General features: G+C 33.2%; 1 protein-coding gene across 1 annotated transcript; it reads left to right on the top strand.

Annotated features, from left to right (window-relative positions):
* The first annotated feature begins 3,051 nt into the window (after positions 1-3,051).
* LOC120625626 lies at positions 3,052-20,471 on the top strand. The gene is made up of 9 exons (XM_039892711.1): positions 3,052-3,848; positions 4,952-5,048; positions 5,125-5,229; positions 5,334-5,440; positions 7,400-7,646; positions 8,970-9,080; positions 9,858-10,043; positions 11,142-11,983; positions 16,882-20,471. The coding sequence occupies exons 1-8, from the start codon at positions 3,052-3,054 to the stop codon at positions 11,949-11,951; spliced, it is 2,460 nt and encodes an 819-aa protein (XP_039748645.1). The 3' UTR covers positions 11,952-11,983; positions 16,882-20,471.
* Positions 20,472-20,893: the final 422 nt, after the last annotated feature.

Consider the following 20,893-nt stretch of genomic DNA (forward strand, 5'->3'; position numbering starts at 1 on the left):
ATAACTTTTACTTCAGCTTCAAATATCAAAGTTGTCGTTGGTCTACAGAAGGTAATCTGTAGTTTGTTAGTCATTACTGGTCTGTGGTCGCATTCACTACAGGTTATAATACTTGGTTTTATAAATATTTTATTTTATAACGCATATATTGATTTTATATTTTGATTTAATATGTTACTATGCGTTACTACTAGACAACGGCCATTAGCACAGGGAATTTAAAACAAGAAGAGCTCCGTTATAATTAATTTATCATAAAAAAATAGTGAATGGTATAGAAATAAACTGTATAGATTTTAAAACTAATGTTATAATACTAATAAATATTTCTTGATTTTAAGGCAGCGTTGCCAAAATTTAAATGTACAAAATTTCACATGTACCACCACCAATGGATCGTAAGTCGTTACCTGGTGACAACGAAAACACATTTAAAATATAAGGGATTTAAACGAGGAGTTGAACATAAAAAAAATAGAACTAAGTTTAGAACCTCCTGTTTTCAACTCCCGAGTATGGAGGGTAGAGGTAAGGAGAGTCATCTTATATGGGAGAAAAGTTGAAAAAGTGTCCAGTTGTATGCGCTAAATAACAGTTCAAAAATCCTCCACAATGGCGCTGGTGGATGCACAGGGTATGGTATGAATGTAGCAATCGTAGATGATTATTGAAGTATGCAGAGTTAAAAAATTTAATGTCATTATCGACTAAAGTAGTTAATTATTGAGAATTTCAACAACTTACGTTGTACAAAATATTGTGGTAAATGTAACCTTACTTCCTTGTTTATTTTTCAAGCCTACTCTAACAATATTTATATTTGGCGCTTCTTTTAAGAGTTACCTTGATGCAAATGTGGCGCCATCCTAATTTAATACATTTTGACGACACTTTTTCATATACACAGATGATCCTCCTTACCTCTACCCTCCATACTCCCGAGGCAAAAGTAATATAAGTTTGCAGTGTGTGTGTGTGTCCGTCTGTGGCATCGTAGCTCCCGAACGTATGAACCAATTTGATTAGGCTTTTTTGTATGGAAGATGAATTAGTCAACAACTTCGTCAAGGGTATCAAATGAAATATTGAGAAGTACTGTCCAGTACTGGTCCAGCCAATCTCACAGACCAGTAGAATAATGTGCACTATATTGAAAGTATTTTTTTTTTATTTAAGTTTGTTGAAATCTTTACAGGCTGTAGTTACTATTGGACAATACGGTGTTAAAGTTTTAAGAAAAATAACTGCAACAATATCGTTTTAAAAATAATGACTTGTCAGGGTTTGTCTTAAATTCTATTACCTCATTCGTTATTCAAAAGGTAATTCCATGGCAAATATCAGGTATAATATTATTAGTAGTGATGACTGACGACTTTATTATTTTTCAGGCTAAGTAAATTACACGATATGACGTCTCCGCCCACATTTAGCACGTCTATAAACGGTACATTTAAATAAGGTCTTGTCATAGACAGTTGTGATATTCTATTGCTACTTGCTACTTTATTCACAAGCGTTGAAAGTAACACGAAGGTGTTTATTTAAATTATTTCTGCCAGGTTTACTCTGCGCTACGAAGGGCAATTTAGTAAGTCACGTCAAAACTGGAATTGAATAAGTTTCGAATACTTACACCGTAACGTGTATTTTTTTCTGAATTCACAATTTTATAAACTACTAGCTGTTGCCCGCGACTTCGTCTGCGTTTGATTTAGTTTTTTTGATGTTGCATTAAATTTAGTTTTAGATCTAAATATAGCTAAGTATACAGCTAAGTATACAGTATCGCTAAGCCTTAAATGAGGGGTTTGCTGCTGTCCGCTGAGGAGTTCTGCCCTCTATCTCCAAGCACAGTTTGAGCAAAATTAAACACATATTATAACCTATACTAGTACAAAAATAATTATTTAAATCAGTTACGAGTATAATTTGTCGGAGTTATGGTGTAAAATTGTCAAACCCTCATCCCCTATCCCAAACGAACTGAGCTTACTGTCGGGATAAAAGTATATATTATATTACTTTTAACACTTCCAAGAATATTTGTACAAAGTTTCATGAGGATCGGTTTAGTAGTTTTTGCTTGAAAGCGTAACAAACAAACTTACATTCACATTTATAATATTAGGTGGGATAGGGATAGGTCTAGTTATTCTAGACAGTTAATAAATAATTGAGGACACATATGACATTAAATTTACTACTACCTACTTCGTGAAAAGCTAATATTCCTAAATTAGTCTTTCCATTACCCATGGGCCTCTTCTCTCATACAAGAGATGTGGGATGGCGGATGTGTGATGGCAGACTTTAATCGATTATTAATACTTGTAAGTTATTATAACTAGGGTCGGTATCTCTAATAGCGGGTGGGGAGTGCCAATTTCTTTACAAAGCTAATTAAAAGAATTAATTGTCAGTAAATATCTTAAAACCATTTTAAGCGGAACTCTAGCATCGGACGTACGATGAATCTATTAAAATAATCATAATAATCATTTAAACTATCGCAAATAACGTTGCTAAGTGCACGACAGAACGCTTATCAATTTTTAACATTCTGTCATAAATATTAAAACGAAGGCGTTTATACGTTTTTATAAACTGATGTTTGATCTGGCATCTTTGGAACGGCTGAATTGATTCTGTTCGAATCTTTACAGGCAGCTAGAGTAAACTACAAAGTGTGATAGATTTTTATTTTGACAAATAACAATCTTAGATGTAAGTGAAATGGGGGTCGAATGAATGTATGAAAATGTAGAATACCTACGTTATGAACTTTTATTTGAGAAATTTTCTGATATCAGAAATTGTACGTATTCTCTTAAAATTCTAAAAAAAAAGTATTTCGAGCTACGCGTTTCATCTTTGATTTTAATTTACAATTTCTCAGCTCGGAGCTGGTTATTACCAAAGGTAGACAAATGAAGAATTTGAAACTTATAGAAATGAATTTTACTTGTAATAAAATCCCATTCCATTTTCAGGTTAGCCCACTCTAGATTTTGTTTGATCTGAATTCTGATCAGCTCCTCCTCGGACAAAATGTTCAAAAAAATTCTTGCAAGTCTAGAAGATCCTAACAGACCGCTCCTCGGTCCAAACTACTGGCTTCTTACAACAATGGCACTAATTCTGCCAGAAAATTTTAAGTATAAAGTGTTTCGCATAGTGATACATGAAATGGGATGTCTATTTGTTACCACACAATTTATGGAACTTTTCGTAATAGGATGGGACTTAGATCTCCTTATAACTAATTTGAAGTATTCGATGCTTAGTATCATTTGTACTGTCAAAGCTAACACTTTTATTTTTTGGCAAGAACATTGGAGGGATTTAGCAAATTACATTAGCGAAGCTGATAAACACGAAAGAAACAACAAAGACGATGCCAGGAGCAAAATTATCGATTCATATACAAAATATTGCCGCTGGATAACGTATTTATACTGTTCGCTAGTTTTCATGACATTTCTTACTGTTGTAACGAATCCTTTAATACAATATTGGTCATCATCGGCATCATATCGCAAAGCTGTTAATAATGGAACCGAACCGTTTCCACACATCTATAGCTCTTGGACACCTTTCGACAAATACACCTCACCAGGTACATGGATACAAGTTTCACTTCAGATTGCCGTTTCTGTGTATGGTAGTTCGGTTATGGCCGCTTACGATTCGACAGTAATTGTTTTTATGGTGTTCTTTGGAGGAAAACTAGAATTGTTGCGAGAGAGATGTAAGCAAATGTTTAACGACATCGTATCTGGTGTCAGTGAAGAGGATGCCACTAAAATAATTCAGGAGTTGCACAGCATGCACGTTCTACTTATAAAGTAAGATATTTCCTTCTCATCTTTTTATTATAATGGCCCCAAGTCTGTTATTAGAACTGTGTCTTAAAATTCAAAACTCATTTATTTTAAGTAGACCTAATATAAGCATTTTTCAAAGTATGTCCGTTTGTAGTGACTCTACCACTCTATCTAAATTTTGGCAGATTCTCGCGTGAAGAAGCCGCCAAGAAGTTCAGCTGTTGCTCTTTTCCAACATCGTCTTACACTTTAACAATCTTCTATCTTGTGAGAGATGAAAGCGGAGCGGCTTGCGTGTGTGTTTTTGTTAACATATATAACATTCTTTAATGCTATGTAATGGTAAATCTAATATTACTTTCGGTATCATGTTATAAAAGCATATACTCAGCCCCATAAAGGTTTTTTGTACTTTCCTAAGACGATCAGTGGTCGGTCAAGACAAAAATATGAAAGAGTTTTTTCATAACATTTATATTGGTACCCACACTAAGAGAGCCTGTATTGTAGGTGTCTATTCATGTAAGATTTACTTTTCGCTCTATGAAAATTATTTTTTATTTCAATTTTTTTAACAATTACGTCATTTGTCGACCACTGAGATAAAATTGTACCTGCTAACTTGGCTTAAACAAGATCCAACCAAATAACTATTATATTAATAATATTACATATTACGATCATGATTTAGGTAATGCAAGCAAATTGTTTGGATATTAAAAAGTTGTAAATTATCTGCCTGCCTGCCTTTTAATGCCAAGTTACGACAGGATTGTATTAAGTAAGACTCAAAGAGGCACAATTTTACATTTACTTTGTATCATGCTTACGAGAGTTTGGTTTTTTCACAATCGCGGAGAAAGGACGCAAGTAAAAGTTTCTAATACCCAATTAATAATAGATATGCTCAAAAGCACTATCACACACAACTTTCGAATAAGACACCTTAGGTAGGTTAAATTATTGATTTATATAATATAATTGTAGGAGTTTTAATTTTAATTAATGGAGTTTTAATTGGGGTAGCTTTTTTGCTATTATTAGAACGAAAGGTTTTAGGCTATATTCAAATTCGAAAAGGTAGGTTAACTACTTATGTATTTGTATCTTTATTTTTGTTTCAGATATTCGAAATTGTTTAACTCTCTATTATCCCCGGTAATGTTTTTATATGTTTTGGTGGTAACATTTATGCTATGTACAACTGCGTTTCAAATGACGGTACTTATCCAATTCATTATAAGTATTTAAAAAAAATACAAACTATTATTAAAAGAAAGATGTTTCTATTTTCTAGGAATTGACCAGTGCTTTCCAAAAACTCCTAATGGCGGAATATTTGATTTTCGGAGTAACTCAAGTGTTTATGTTTTGCTGGCACAGTAACGATGTTCTAGAAAAAGTACGATTACAATCGAGACCCCTTTTTTAAACATAACTGTCTACAATTAGTAAAAAGTCTAGTCTATTTGAATTTAGAACATTAATTTTGACTTTTAATTTCAGAATTATCAAGTTGCGATGGGCCCGTATGAGAGTAAATGGTGGGCTGCAAATGTTAGTGCCAAACAACGAAAAAGTATGGTACTTCTGGCGGGACAGTTAAGCCTGGTGTACTGCTATACCGCGGGCCCGTTCGTAGATCTTACTTTATCAACATTCGTCACAGTCAGTAATATTCTCACTTTCCTTATAATATTTAAAATAAACTTACAACCACACCAGACCACCATCAGAATCTGTAAAACCGTTAAAAAGGCCTTATTATGCACTACATGAGTAACAAAGTTAGTTGCTAAATCTTACGGGAACGGTTCCCGTGTACTGTATTTTCCGGGATAAAAAGTATTCTATGTCCGTCTCTAGAATACCAGCCACTCAGAATTTCATCAATATTAACTATTTTTTATATATTCAAGCTAATATACATAACATATACTTCATATTTCACTTTTTACGCTACTGAGTTACCTCTAAGAAAGGGATTTTTGTTTCAGATTTTGAAAGGAGCCTATAGCTACTATACTCTTTTAAGGGAATAAAAATTTATTTTATTTTGTTTAACGCATTAGTAGCATAGAGAAAAATAAAAGAAATACCGTATCAGAGTGAATGCTTACTTATGTTATTTGTTTCAAGAGTATTCAATCGTCTTATAACCTGTATTAGACAGTAGCAACTTAATGAATCATTGATATTAGATCTACCGGTAGATATTACAAACGCTGCCAACGCTTTTGTGGATTTAATAAGTGGGGAAATTGTAGACTCATTACTTTGATAAATAATTAAGAATAATCTATAAAAAAATATACTTTGCACCTTATTTTGTGCGTTTTATTCCGCTGTTTATTAAAATAAGTACTCTTACCTTTCCTTGCGACTTTGTACGCTTGTGTAAGCAAAAAGGTTCTATAAACAAGGTTACTGGTACTCTGCCGTAATCCTTGCAATGATAGTTATAGCTGAACATCGATAGTCAACAAAGTGATGGGGCATAATTTTACAGTGATTTTATATTGTAAATTATTTTTTAACTTTAGGGACTTACCTTTAGATTATGCTGTACACGAGCAACATAACCTAAAGTCCCTAAACCTATAATAATATATTTGTAACCCTATTCAATACGTTTTATTTGAAATAGGAATTAAGTTATATGTTTAACATATACCTAATATGTATGATCACTTCCAAAGTACCTGGGATAGGTCTACATGATTAAAACATTTTTTGAATTTGAATTTGAAAATTTTGAATTCTGTCTGATTCATTAAAAAAAAAAAACCTTAAGGTTCGAATATCTTGAAGACGCTATTCAGTCCTACTTAAAAAGACACATGTAACAGATTACATTTAATTACATTGTCACGGTTAGCAAGGAACATGGTCAGAAATCACCAATAACCCTGTATTTAAAATCTCTTGTTATTCAACGATCCACTGCATCGCACCTGGCCTATTTCTAACTTTATTTTCTGATGCACAGCTTTTGAGGTTTATATCCATCCTGAATAATTGGGCAATCAATACATTCGCAACAACATTTTTTGAAAAAACGGACGAAATAAAATAACCCCCCTTATCGGCATTAAATTTATCTAACGAAATATTTAAAATAGTTATTAAGATTTATAATATAAGATAATACGTAATTAAGATAATACGGAGTTGAACATTATTCAGGATATCATTGAGGTTAGATTGCTCTTTGGTAATTGCACAGAACAGTTAGTACACAGAAACATCTTCAAATAAGATAGGTTATCTGTGTTAAGATATTACTCTGTAATCTGTATTCATCTCGCCTTTTTTGACATCTTTGTATTGTATTCCGTATTTTACCGAAATTTTTATTTAATTTCTAGCTACAGATTTATTATTTTAATAAAAATATTAAACGGAGCCCAAGTGACAATTTTCTTTATGTATATGTAATTGAGGGATATACGATTTGTTTATATATACTGTTAGTTGGAAGCGGCGGCCTAGAGACGAGTTCAATAAACTTCGGACGGGCTTCACAGAAAATGTCATTAATAGTTATTGGTATTTCGAATGCTACATTTTAGCTGTTTTCTAAGTGCTAGTGCCACTGCTATGGATAACCAAAATTCTCCCGAGAGGAGTGTACCGATACAATATGTGCGTGCATCACGAGCTTTTCGCCAATTCAAGAATCCGCCGCAACCTCATATGTGTATACAGGATACAATAAAGGACACCTCGGAGAAACTGTTCATAAATGTACTAGGATGGCAGAAAATAGCCAATCCTAAACAGTATTCAGACCCTATACCATTGTATGGAGGCATGCAGGTAATTCATTTTAAATTACTCCTTATAAGGGAAAACTTTTATCGCTTTCGTGTATCCAGTAAGGTGTTTAAAATGGAAGCAAGGATACAAATAATTTGATAACACAGATTACAGTTATTTATACACAACACTTTATATCCACCATTCCATATTGCCATAAAGTGAGAAATATTTAGTTTAGACCAACTATACTGCTCCAATGTGGAAACAAGTGTAGGTAGCATATAACAAATCTTAATGCTATAGTTACAATATATGAAACATTGTTAAATATTTACTGTCAACTTATTTGATGGTCTTAAGATGTTTATGACTTGAATACCAGTTCTTAACTTCTTGGTTCATTAATAAGGAGCATAAGTTTGACTTAATGATAGAGAATCTCTCATAATATGTGTGTCTCATGAGAGAAACCATATTATGTTCATGAGATCAACTCCCATGGCTATTTAATATGTAGTATACAGTATACTCTTGCGTTCACCTAGCTGTGTCCAGCTTGTAAATTCTTTTATTTCACTTATACTTATCCTTTATCACAATATCCAAATCTTTACCTTTATAATGTTAGTGTGGAAAGTGTAATACTTTTAACTACCGTGTGTAAATGATTTAATTTATATACTAAGTAGATTGTGGTTTATTGTATAAAAAGTCATGTATTAGTTAGATTTGTTACTATTGTTTTATGTCTGATAATGGCTTCTTTCATCCTATTAAGGTAGAATTATTATTAGGTCAGACTCAGTTCACCAATGCTGGCTTAAGATGCCCTATAACACTTTTAAACAGTGCAACTGGTAGTTGTTTGTTACACCGGATACCACTGGTATTAAAAAACTTATTTGGTGTTGAGCCATTACCACCAATTTAGCATAACCAACAAAACACAAACTGTACAGAAGTTTCAATTAAATAATTATACAGATAAATGTGGTGTTACATGTTACATGTACCATATACAGTTAATATACGAAAGTAATATCTAGAGTGAACATTAATTCTTTTACATGCTTGTGATTGCTGTCTAATACATATATATATAATACTAAATTTAAATAAAGAGTGAACATTAATTCTTTTATATGATTGTGATTGCTGTCTAATCTCTGCTGGATATTTTTGTTTTAGCATTCTGTTTAAATAAAAAATACTGACTTTACTTCAAAATAACCAAACATGAGAACAATAACCGGCCATATTGGTGCAAGCAGTTTACCATTTTGATTGATGCCTGAACATGTACACCATCAAACAATAGAATATAGATCAAAGATACAAATCCTCAATAAATTATGTATTTTTATAAGGATTTTGTTTCAGGTACATCAAGGGTGTGGTCTCAATAGTAATCGTCCACCGTTATTAGTGTTTGCTGTAATGGTGAATCCTGATATCCTCAAGGCTAACGGAAAGAATGCTTCTAACCCAACGGTAATAAAAAATAAAAATAAATTATATTAAAATTCTTACGCTCATGAATAATCATTATGAGATAAACCAAAAGCAATTCCGTATTTGTAAGCATTAACAATACAGAATCTTCACACTGTACATCATTCTATCTCCAGCTCGGAGATCATCGTAGACAGTATTGTCAAATGAGCAAACCGACACATTAGACTGTGCCACATGATCTTTTTCCTTCCACTTTACACTGTGACTACTAGTTTTTCTGGATTATCTCCAGCTTGCCTGGCACTGTGTCCACACTTCCAAAGTGCCTTCATTTGATTTTTTTTGGAAAGTATATGCATTGATTATTTTCAATATTGAGTATTTTCATCTAGCACCATATCTCAAATGCGTTTACGGTCTGTAGATTTTAGGGTCCATATCTCACTCGCAATGATGAAAGTGGAGAAGATCAGTGTGCGTACGAGTTTGTTCTTTGCAATATTTTCCTGTCTCTTCTCCTGAACTATATGAAATATAAATAAATAATAATAAGAAAGAAAGAAGAAGCTGCTTTCTTCTGGCAAAAGAAAGTAGTCTAGATCACTTTGCAGAAGTCCCTGCTTAACTGTGAATCCACTATCATAATGCATCAGTCTGTACTTAGCAGGTTAGATGAACAAACAAACAATTTTTGAAATAAACTATATAAAAATAGGATACTTTATTTCTATATATTTTATTGACCTGCATAAATCGTTAGCAATTTTTATCAGTTTATATATTCATTTATTTGTGGCAAAACAAATGTTACAGGATCGTGAAGCCCTGGTGAGCTTGCTGTGTGACTTTGTGGAGGCTATGAACCCTGGGCTGGCTTTAACAAGGAACCCAGTTATTCTGAAGGATAGGGACCTTGCTGGAGAGCTGAAGGATGTCTGGCTTGCTGTACAAACCAAGAGAGAACGGGAGAAAGGGCTAAATCAAGATGTAATGTATAAGGTAGACACTAAACATCAATATTTCACTATCACTACACAGCATGGAATAAAGTCGCTTCCCACTGTGTGTCTGTCACTGTACAATGTGTATCCGAATTAGGAAATAATATTGAAGAATGCATATATATTTCATAAGGTGTATTTTTCCATACAAACGTTTTCAAAACATTCTAAATGTTTACTTAAGACAATAGACCGACACGCGCATAGTACCTACGCTAGGCGACACTTACCTAATATTTTGCATGTGATGCCAGGGCTGTATCTCATTTCTTTCAGTAATAACTATGGCAGCGGTTTACTGAAAAACTATTAGGTTTTCGGTTTCATAGATAAGTCTCAGAAGTAGTACACAATCTACCTCTGAAGTCTGGGAAGTATAATTTCGGTTTTACTTTTTTTTATGCTTAGTTCTTTAAATCTACAAAACTGATTTTGATGCGGTTGTTTTAAATAGATAGAGTGATTCAAGAGGTTTATGTGTATAATACATGCATCATACAGGAGAAAAACACTGATAGTTTTAGAAGTTTCGAATGTAATGCCGTAAATAAACAAATTATTTGCGCTTACATTGTAAACGCTGACTTGGCCAGATAGAAACAATACAGTATTATTCCTTATCCAATTAAATACATAAGACACTTGCATTTTATGTGGATCGAAATTATCCTTTACAGAATATCATTAAAATTATTCAATTCTATTCAATTTTATTTATTTGCTGATACAGGTAAATAGGTGTTACAGGAAGAAAAATATATGCAGATCTTAACTGTACCACGCCAAATTTACATTAATATAGTCTTAGAGAATATCAGAGATTTACGCGACATTGAGCCTGTCAAAAAACAAATTCAAATGACATACATACTTACATACATTGCATCCGTGTGAAGCCGGATCAGGTCCCTAGTGTATCAGTGTATCATAAAGGTTTTATGTGTAAAGATACTCAATTTCAGGAAATATCAGTACAATTATTTTTGGAGATAGGTATTGTTGGATGTTTTTAGTGGAAATTGGTGCAATAGTACCAAAATGGGCAATGTCATAGCTGGTTTGATATGAATTAATAATATTTTATCATTAATTTCAGGTATATGACATTGACGGAATAGGCTGTGAAGACCCAAATGATGATGAACAAACAAATGGCAGAAACAAACAATACGACAATAACTCCCCAAATAGACCACAAAATTGCGAAAAAAGGAAATATCCAGTGAAATCTTCCAAACAAATACTCAAAAATGCAGGACAAAAGTCAGAATTTGACTCTGGCATGAACAATTGCCAATTAAACCAGAATAATTTGAATAGAGATAATCGTTGTGGTAATACAGATCAAGACACTACTTACTGTACCCCAGTGTATGGTCAGATAGTATCAACTAGAGAAAATCATAATGAAATCAATGAAATACAACAGAAATTTGCAACGAACGAGAGTGTTAAGCCGTCTAGTTCATATAGGAATGACTGGCAACCTTGCAAACAAACACAAGGGATGTTGGAGGAAGCATGGGATGAGGTTTCAAATAAAGACATATCGTCAAAACCTGACGGTGATGTGAAAACACAAAATTGGGATGACTATTCTATACAAAATATGAATATGAAACAAAATGAGGGTGAAATAAAGAAACAGAAATCGAAAACAGAGAAAACGAAGCCAGTTACAAACGGAAAATCACATTTTGACTTCTACCCAGTGTTCGACAATAAGACAGTTGTCACGGAAACTTCTGATAACGCAACGGGAAGGCTAAAAGAGCAGAATAAAGATAAAAGTGATGATGACAATTCTAAAATAATTATAGACCCAATGCAGAAGTTAGTTCTGCATTCGACTGATAACAAAATATGTGATAATAAAACAAGTGCTCTCAGTTCGTATAGCTCGTAATCTCATAGCTTTTACACAGTTTTTTATGGCGGGTATGTATTTTTGCTTATATGTTGTTTACGAATTATGTATAAAAGGTATTTACAATACATTTACTAGTAAAATGACTTATATCACTGTTGCTATAAAGGAGACAGACAGATGAAAGTATTTTGGCTGTGCGATTACTGCATAATCTTTATAAGAGGTTTGCGTAGTAATATTTCTATTGCAAAGTTCTATAATCTTATGTAACTTGCGAAGGCAAGGCGAGGAAGGCAAAATAAGAGTCAGTTTACAAGTACTTGTTTTGTATAAGTAAATGCATGTATAGGAATGGATATGGTGGCTAGTCAAGTTCATACGGATTACAGAATAGAACAAAAATATAGTATTGGTTTGGACTTACCAAAACTAAATTAAGAATTCTCATTGTAGTTAAAGAAGTATTTAAAATTTATTTACAAAGCTGTAAACCACTATGTATAAAAGCACATTAAGGGTGGATCATATAATGAATTATGTGTAAATGTGTAAATGTGTGCATTGCCATCTTTCTAAATAAATTTCATAGTTGAGTTTCACACCAAATAGGCAATAAAGATTAACAGAGGATACTTTTTATCTGAAGACTATATTAGTACTACCAAGTTGTTCTTGAAACCGTTATAACATAGTTGGATTTGGAGTACACCAAGGATCACTTCTTGGGCCTGATCTTTATGTAATCGATAGTAATGTGTATTGTGAGATCAGATTATTAACATCTTCCTGATATAGTCCCTGATAGAGAAATAACCATACCGTATCGCTTATATCTTAACTAAAATATGCGCATAATTCATCAGGTCATGAGCATAATATTTATACAGTACCGATAGAGTTATTTTGGAAAACTCCAAGTTCTTTCTGCAATGTACAGAAAAATAAGTTCGCTCGTTTCAGTTCTAGTGACTTTGGTTCATCTCTCAACTTTTCAAACATTCCCTTGTTGCCCTCTACCGTTACATAGAAACATGGATGGAATATGAAATTTTTGATTTAGTTTTGGTATGCCCAAATAGATGAGAACAATAGTTATACAAAATTAGTTTATTCCATAGAGCATAGTTTTGGTTAGCGTGAAGTAGGACGAACAATATTAGTGTGCGTAAAGGATTACGATTGAGGATTAGCTGTAGATGGTGCATTCTTGTTGATATTTCAATCTGCGATTTTCATTTCTTTGGGACTGTATGGAGATTTCTTATTTCTATATATGTCATACGATGTGTTTTTGTTTTAACGTTTCCAGCAGAAGTATGATTGTATGAGGGCCCAATGGAAGTTTAACATTTAATTTTATTACAAGAAAAAGTGTTGTCTCATTATAATTTGTACAGTTGTTAACACAAGTTTAAAGACATCTCAATAATAAGTGGACCAGTTTTAATTCACAGTTTAATTTTGGTTAGAAGGTATCTGGTAAAAATATTGTTCGTTGACTTACCAGTTTTAAGGAACTAAAAGATTCTGAACGTTAATTTAACTTAAGTTAAACAGTTTATGCCGCGACTTAAAAAAAGTGATATCACTTCATTAAACCGCTTCTTTTTGTTAATAGAGCGATGGTTACTCTAATTAACATGTTAAATAAACAAAATCATTTCCCTATAATGTGGGAAATGAGAGCGGAGCTGACTGCTTACAAGCAAACTTGACGTTAGACAAAATTTCATAAATTCTTTAATTAAAGTAATAAAAAAGCTTAATTTTCGGGGGGCCGAGTTCGAATCCCAGCACGCAGCTCTAACTTTTTAAAATTATGTGCGATTTTAACAATTAAAATATCAGTTACTTCAAAGGTGAAGCTAAACATCTTGAGGAAACCTGCATGCCTCAGAGCTCTTCATAATGCTCTCAAAGGCGTGTGGAGTCCACCAATCCGCACTTGGCCAGCGTGGTGGACTACGGCCTTAACCCCTTCTCATTGTGGGAGGAGCCCTGTAGTGGGTCGGTAATGGGTTCATATAATTATAATGATGAAGAAACTCGAAATAACGATTTCGACTGCTAGAGTTAAAGTTCAGTATCAAACATACTTAATATAACCATATGGCCGCAAATAAAAAAATAGACCAAATTATGACCATAGAGTAATGTTTGTCTATTTTTTTCAATCTTCACACTATCCCAAACAAATAAAAACGCAGAATAAAAATATAATATATAATATGTCTAGGTGCAACAGAAAGTTGGATTGTCTGCAAATATGTATTTTTCCGTGGTGAGTAATTGTTATGGACAATGGTTGTGTATTCTTTAGTGTTTTGTAAATGGCGGCCAAATTGTGCCCTGACTGCATACTACTCCCTATCACTTATAGTCTAAGAGCCCAACTAATATTATCACTTACCTTTAATACCACATGATACCGGTTTTAATGCTAGATTTTTTCCCCTCCTTTAAGCTACGCTATTTACAGATGGTTGCGTCACGTAGTACATAATTTATCTCAATACGAGCAACTTGTAAAATCTAATCCTGTAATTTAAACATACAATTAGCGTTTGGTCCAATGACAACTTATGGTTAATTGTTCAACTTCGGCTGAATGGTGGTATATCTGTTATTAACGTCAAATTGACATTTCTTTTAATGAGAACTATCAAATTTGGCGCTGCAACAATATGCAGTAACGAGTGCAATACGATTTCATTTTAATAGAGAATCGTAGTCGTGTTTGAGAGATAATAAAAAAAAAATCTATAGCGCAATGGTGTATGGTACAAATGGTTGTTCTCGTGTTCGACTTCAAGCTGGGACAATGTGACAATTGTATTTTGACAATCACATTTAATTGTAATCAATGCTGTCCAATTAATGTGTTTAAATAATTGTTTTCCATTTTATACCGTGGGCTCCTGGACTATAACGACTAAATGTAATTTTGTACATTGCTATATTTTTCATTGTTGCCAATTTTATAAGGAAAAAAAAACTAAATTTAATCGCGTCTACACACGCAGCAGTGAGGCGACCATCGACGGCTAAAATGCTGCGTCTGTAATCGCGCTAATAAATTCGTATAAGCATTAAAACTTGCTCATTATATTGAAAGATTTTGAAAAATCGTTTACCCTTTTTAAAATGAAACTATTGGTTACGTTGTTACGGATAAATGTTTTAACATGTCTAAGTAGTTTATACCCAGACAACCTTTAGCCCGCGGTTTCCTGTGTAGCCCGCTACATTAAACTCAGCCAATGGAAAACTTCGGTTTTTAATCTCAAAAATCACACAGATTTTTCCTTAAAAGGACTACAAACACACTTTAAAAGAATCTAAACTTTTGCCTCTTATTAAATTTAAGGCTCTTTAATAAGCTGGTTTGTTGCTTTAGATTCTTTATTAGCTTCGTGGAATATAAAAATATTATTATATTATTTTGAGATTTTAAATTTCTTATTTATTGCTCTTAATTGAAGATATACAAATATTTACAAAATTAAGTTAACTCGTGTTGTCTAAACCTGAGCACTGCATATCCCGAGGCCTTATGAGCTATACGCAGATGCAATCTTATCTATTGGATGACTTGACATTGGCTTGCAGGTGTCACTTCTCACTTTGTCTCCAAACCGAAAGTCCTGAACGTAATTATTAAAGATTTTGCACTAACATTTTCGTGGTTAGTCAACATTTTTTAATACAGTTCAACGAGTACATACCAAGATAATATTTTTGGATTTGTCGATATTTCGAGCCAGTTGCATGGATACCGACAAAAGGAACACGAAAGCGGGTAGTCAGATCCTGCCCGTGGCATCCAACTTGAGATCTCGTACCTCCGCAGCCCCGTCGTTACCACGATCCACGCAACTGGGTCGATATATCGACGAATTTTATTTACTTTAACAATTATTTTATTTCACAAATGTAACATTTTACACAAATGTGTGACAATAAATACGATTTTTCTTTAAAAATATTTTCCTTGTATGTACTCGTTGAACTATATATAAGAAATGTAATTATTTACTCTAAAATTACTCATGAAGTAGCTAATTTATGACAATAAATTGTTCATCTTGTCTGTGAACTGAACATAACTTAATATCGCAGTTCTATATAAAAACTGTTTTATCTCGAAACCACACTTACTAACCAAGATAGCTTTTTTTTTTGCTACAAAACGTATGGAATGCATAGCTTTTGAGTTGGAACAGTTTTCTTGCTTGGGTTATGCGTTGAGCGTTTATCCGTAACACAATTATTTTCGTATTCTAAGAGTTTTTCGCTTATATTGTATATAGAAAATGATCTCTTCATACATTATAGTTGTTATGAAATTCGTCATTCTATTCGATGTTGCCCTCACCTGCCCCGACACTGCCAAACGACGCTTCATCTCCCCTTTATCCCACTAATCGTAACACCTTATTTAACTCCACTATATAAAAAACGCTCCTTGACTTAATAAGAAGTTCTGCAAGTGTTCTGTAGCTTTAGTATAATTATGAAAATTAAGCTTAATTTGCTATATTCCGCGTAAAGCAGGAATTATTTATACGGTTACATCATTTAAAATTTCTTCAATCCTTATACTCCACACAAAACAGATCTTCGGCAATGAATACACTTTTATTGTACAACACATAAACATATAGAAAAATTATAAATAAAATTTTAACAAAAAGTTTACAATTTGGCGGCCTTATCGCTACATAGCGATCTCTTCCAGGCAATGTACGCACGTTTCGCTCCGGAGCATCCTCAGGCGATGGTCACTTTACAATTAATAATTGTTAAGATAATAAATGCCTCAGTGCAAATGTTCATGTAATGTTTCAAAAGCTTCTAGTAAATGAGCTTTTGGTGACAGAGCTCGTCCGGGAAAGTATTTCCGCTTATTTTTGCCGCTAAGCAGCTGTTGTTGCAATGCTGTGTTCAGGTCTGATTTTTTTTACAGTCAGTCCGAACCGACAGTCGGTTATTACTGTCACATGGGGCTTAACACCTACGCCTCGGGTTAATGTCCATCCAGTACTAAAGCACCACTCGTCTGCGAGGCTAGTGTAAAGCACCTGTCAAAAAATTTTTGTTGTCCTGCTAGATGAAAGACCCAAGCCTCACCTAGAGTAGATTGTAATGAAAGGAAACACGTTACACTGCCGACTCGAGCATTGTACCTATTATAAGAATTTCTCATGTGGTCGAGGAGCATTTAAGTCTCTCTTAAATAAAGGCAAAGACTACATTAGATCGCGAGGCGACTAAGGATATTAGGGAAAGAAATATTTAACCGACTTCTCAGGTAAATATTAAAAGAGAAATTTGATTCTTTTACAGCGATGAAAAAAACGCGTTAAGCCATTTTCGTCGATCGATAGATCATTTTTAAGAGCTATAGGGTTGACCTTCGGATACAAATTTTCATTGGCAATTTGCATGATCCGGAACATATTTGAACTGTATCCCAAATGATAGGTTTTAAACATCGACTGGTGAATTCATTAGTCGATATATAAAACTTGGGGATCCCCCGCGTTATTTATATAACTAATTAAACCGCTGTTGTTCAAAAGTTAGAGGTGTTCGCTTTCTGCTAGTTTAAGAGCGCCATCTAGTGACAAAGCTGTTTCCCAGTATTGTAAATAAGTAGATGGCGCTCTTCCGATATCATATCAATACGTAACTTTCACTCGATCGAATAAGTAAACGTAGGTAGAAAATCTCTCACTTTGCACTCAGTACCTACTAGAGAAAGCATGACTACACGATATGGTAGTATAAATAAATGTGTAATGGAGTTTTGTTTGTCTGCGTTTACTCACAATATTTATAGTCTCCCAGTTGCGTTGCAAATCGCGTCTGATGTAGCCTTAGCCTAATGCGGAATCTCGGCCGGAATGTCCCGCAATGCGTTTATGCGATATCAGAGTATCGATAGCATTATAACAATAAACTAATAATATAATTTCGACCGTATTGCAATGTCCTGATGGGACTTCATGGTCATATACCTATCTAAAACTAAACAATTAAGCAATAAATAAATAACGGATTACCTAGAGTGGGGAAAAACCTGTGCCCTTAAAGGCCCTAAGTACATATAGTATAGCAAAAACGGTGTAGTGCGATGCTATAACATGCGATACTGCAAAAATAACAGATAATACAATTTTGGCATACTCGGGATATATTTCGACCGGAATTTTGCACGTCTGAGAGAGCGTTTAACTTTATTAAAATAGTATTATTGAATGTTTGTTATATAGATTATAGAGATAGTTTACAAAGAAGCAAATGATACAAATGTTTTTTTTAAATGTGCAATGATAACCCCTTTTTTAATTGAGCCAAAGTTATATCCAATTTATTTTAATTTACTAAGGATTTATATCAGTTCCCCAACAAATTACATTATGCATGATATTTGTTAAACAAAGTGCTATCTACTTTAAAATTAATTATATTTTTACGCGCTTGTAGAGTGAATACCAAACTAATGCCCGTTTTCCTAACGATTTACATTTCACCAATCGATTTTCACTAGGCCACTCATAGCACCAAACCTGTCAATGGTTCTTGTCTTGGAATTTGTATTTTTGTAATCTGACAGATGTCAGTTTAAAACTAAACTAACTAACTAAACTTTACTATCCGCCGAATCGGTGTAGTAACTTTGTCCTCTGGGAATCTGCTAACTCGCGAGGTGTCCGCTTAAGGCCATTCCTAGGTTTAGTGAAAACGGGCATAAGGCCTGCCTGCGTCCTCAGTGGCGTGAATGTTAGTGTCCAACTTTCGAACATCACAACGCGCTTGCTCTAATCAGCGCTCCTTTTGGTTACATGCACTGTTGTTGTCTGTATAAAATTAGATGCAAAGTCAAAATGGATGCGATTATTGCGGCTATCGCGTTTTAGTTGCGACTGTCGCGAGATAAAACGTTGTTTTGCTCATAAAATTTAGATTTATTTAACGAATTTTTTATAGTTTGGATGTAGTTTTGGCTTAGACTTTATAATTATTGTATTATAAAATATATAAATAATATATTTTTTTAAATTTTTTCATCGTAATTAATTCAGTTTTTATTATACATTTTATTGGTACTTTATGATAACGTACATCTTTTGAGCAAGTAGGTAGGAATTTAAATGTTATTCTATTTTAAATAAAATCAACGAATATATTATTGTAAATGTTGATTGTAACAACAACTGGCGTAACAATAGAAACACGTCAAAGGCCAGAAGGCTCCTTGCCACGTCATTTGTTAATGTGGCATATTATTATGTAAATAATAATAATAATTTTAACTTGAATTAAAAACCTATAACAAACTCAACGATGTCATTGGTTGTAGTTGCCGAAGTTCTCTATTGTTACTTCATTTGTATAAACTCATTATATTCGGAAACAAATAATGAATGTTTTTAACTCGGACCACAAAGTGTTATAACAATTTTGCTCATATTAAAATATAGCGTTTAAAGTTTTCGCAAGTGGTATTTCATGATAATAAGAGTATATAACATGGATGAAATCAAGTCCTACGAAGCCTTTGTTATACGCCGTGTGACGCCGTGTCCGTCAAGTTTCAACCGTGTTATATCCTTTTTTTCATTTTATTGTTTTTTACGTACCCCTCACAATGGATTTTTAAATATCTTCAATATTAATGGCGATAGATTTTTCGTATGTATAAGTTAATAGTATATAAACAGTAGAGTTCAAAAGCGTGAACTGATTTAAATATAATATTCTAAATAGTATTATTAAATTCCTCACTCATGTCAGTTAAGTGAGCCAGAGGTAACGTCACATAAATATTATAATATTTTTGTTGCCAATGCAAAATCGTATGAAGACTTGTGCGTTTATAAATCTGTCGCTATTGATATTGAGTATTAGGTTTGTTGAGTAACGAATGAGTACTTATTCTTAAAAAACTTATTCTATTGTAATTCGTTCTCTTAGCATTTCATATGTCTAAATGTTAATATTTTGTGCATATTTTTTGAACTGGTACATTTTAATGTTTAGATTTAGTTTCATATAGTAATTGATAGAACAAAAATATTTCTGATTTTTAGCTATAGATCTTAATCAGCATAGGCATAAAGTCAGTAATTATGTTCCTTGCTATGAAAAGATTTTTCTTTGTGACTAGATTTAATGATTTGATTTTTAGCCGATATAACTATGTACCTAGTCTTTATATTTGCAATATTCTATTATGTATGACAATAGCATTTATTCATTTATTTATATAATAAAGTATTGCTTTTATGCTGAAGCTACATTTCAACACGACGCAACAGTCGCGGTTTGAATAAGAACCACATCGCCGTTCTTGCGTGTAATGTAGCATTAATGTTAAAGATTTGTATTATTTGAATGCAATAATTTTAATATTGTCGGAAATATAGTTAGTGTCTGCTAATCTGAAGCCCCTAGAACATGTCAATAAAGTGGTATTTATATAAAGGAATTAAAATATCGGATCTCTTGTTTACCTACAGTATTTAAAATTACATGTCATTTACAAGACTGGTTCGATTGTTTTATTTTAAGTCACCTCATTGGATTCCTATTCTGAAAGCGAAAAAGTTTGCTTGCTTGCTACCATAAAATAAATACATTTTGGAAATAAAAAAGCTAGAGTCGTTACCTACCTAGTTTATTAAAAAAACGAAGACTACATAAATTTCAATTCTCGGTTTGATTTAGGAAAGTAGTTCCTGTATCTGAGTAGGAAACAGCAAAGAGACTTATTTGTCTATGATTTGCCTTTCCAGTCGCGCCTTGGAAAAAAAGGGCCGGGAACTTTCGTGACGCGAGTGCGCGTTTTTTGGATCTAATGAAGTTTTGGTTTTAAATGTCTACTTGGGATAGTTTTATGTCTAATTTCGATTTGATTTCGTTATTATGGGGAAAGAGAGTCTGAAGGAACGTATTGGGGAAGAGAAGGGAGT

This window comes from Pararge aegeria, chromosome 8 (assembly GCF_905163445.1).
Source record: "Pararge aegeria chromosome 8, ilParAegt1.1, whole genome shotgun sequence".
Lineage (NCBI taxonomy): Eukaryota > Metazoa > Arthropoda > Insecta > Lepidoptera > Nymphalidae > Pararge > Pararge aegeria.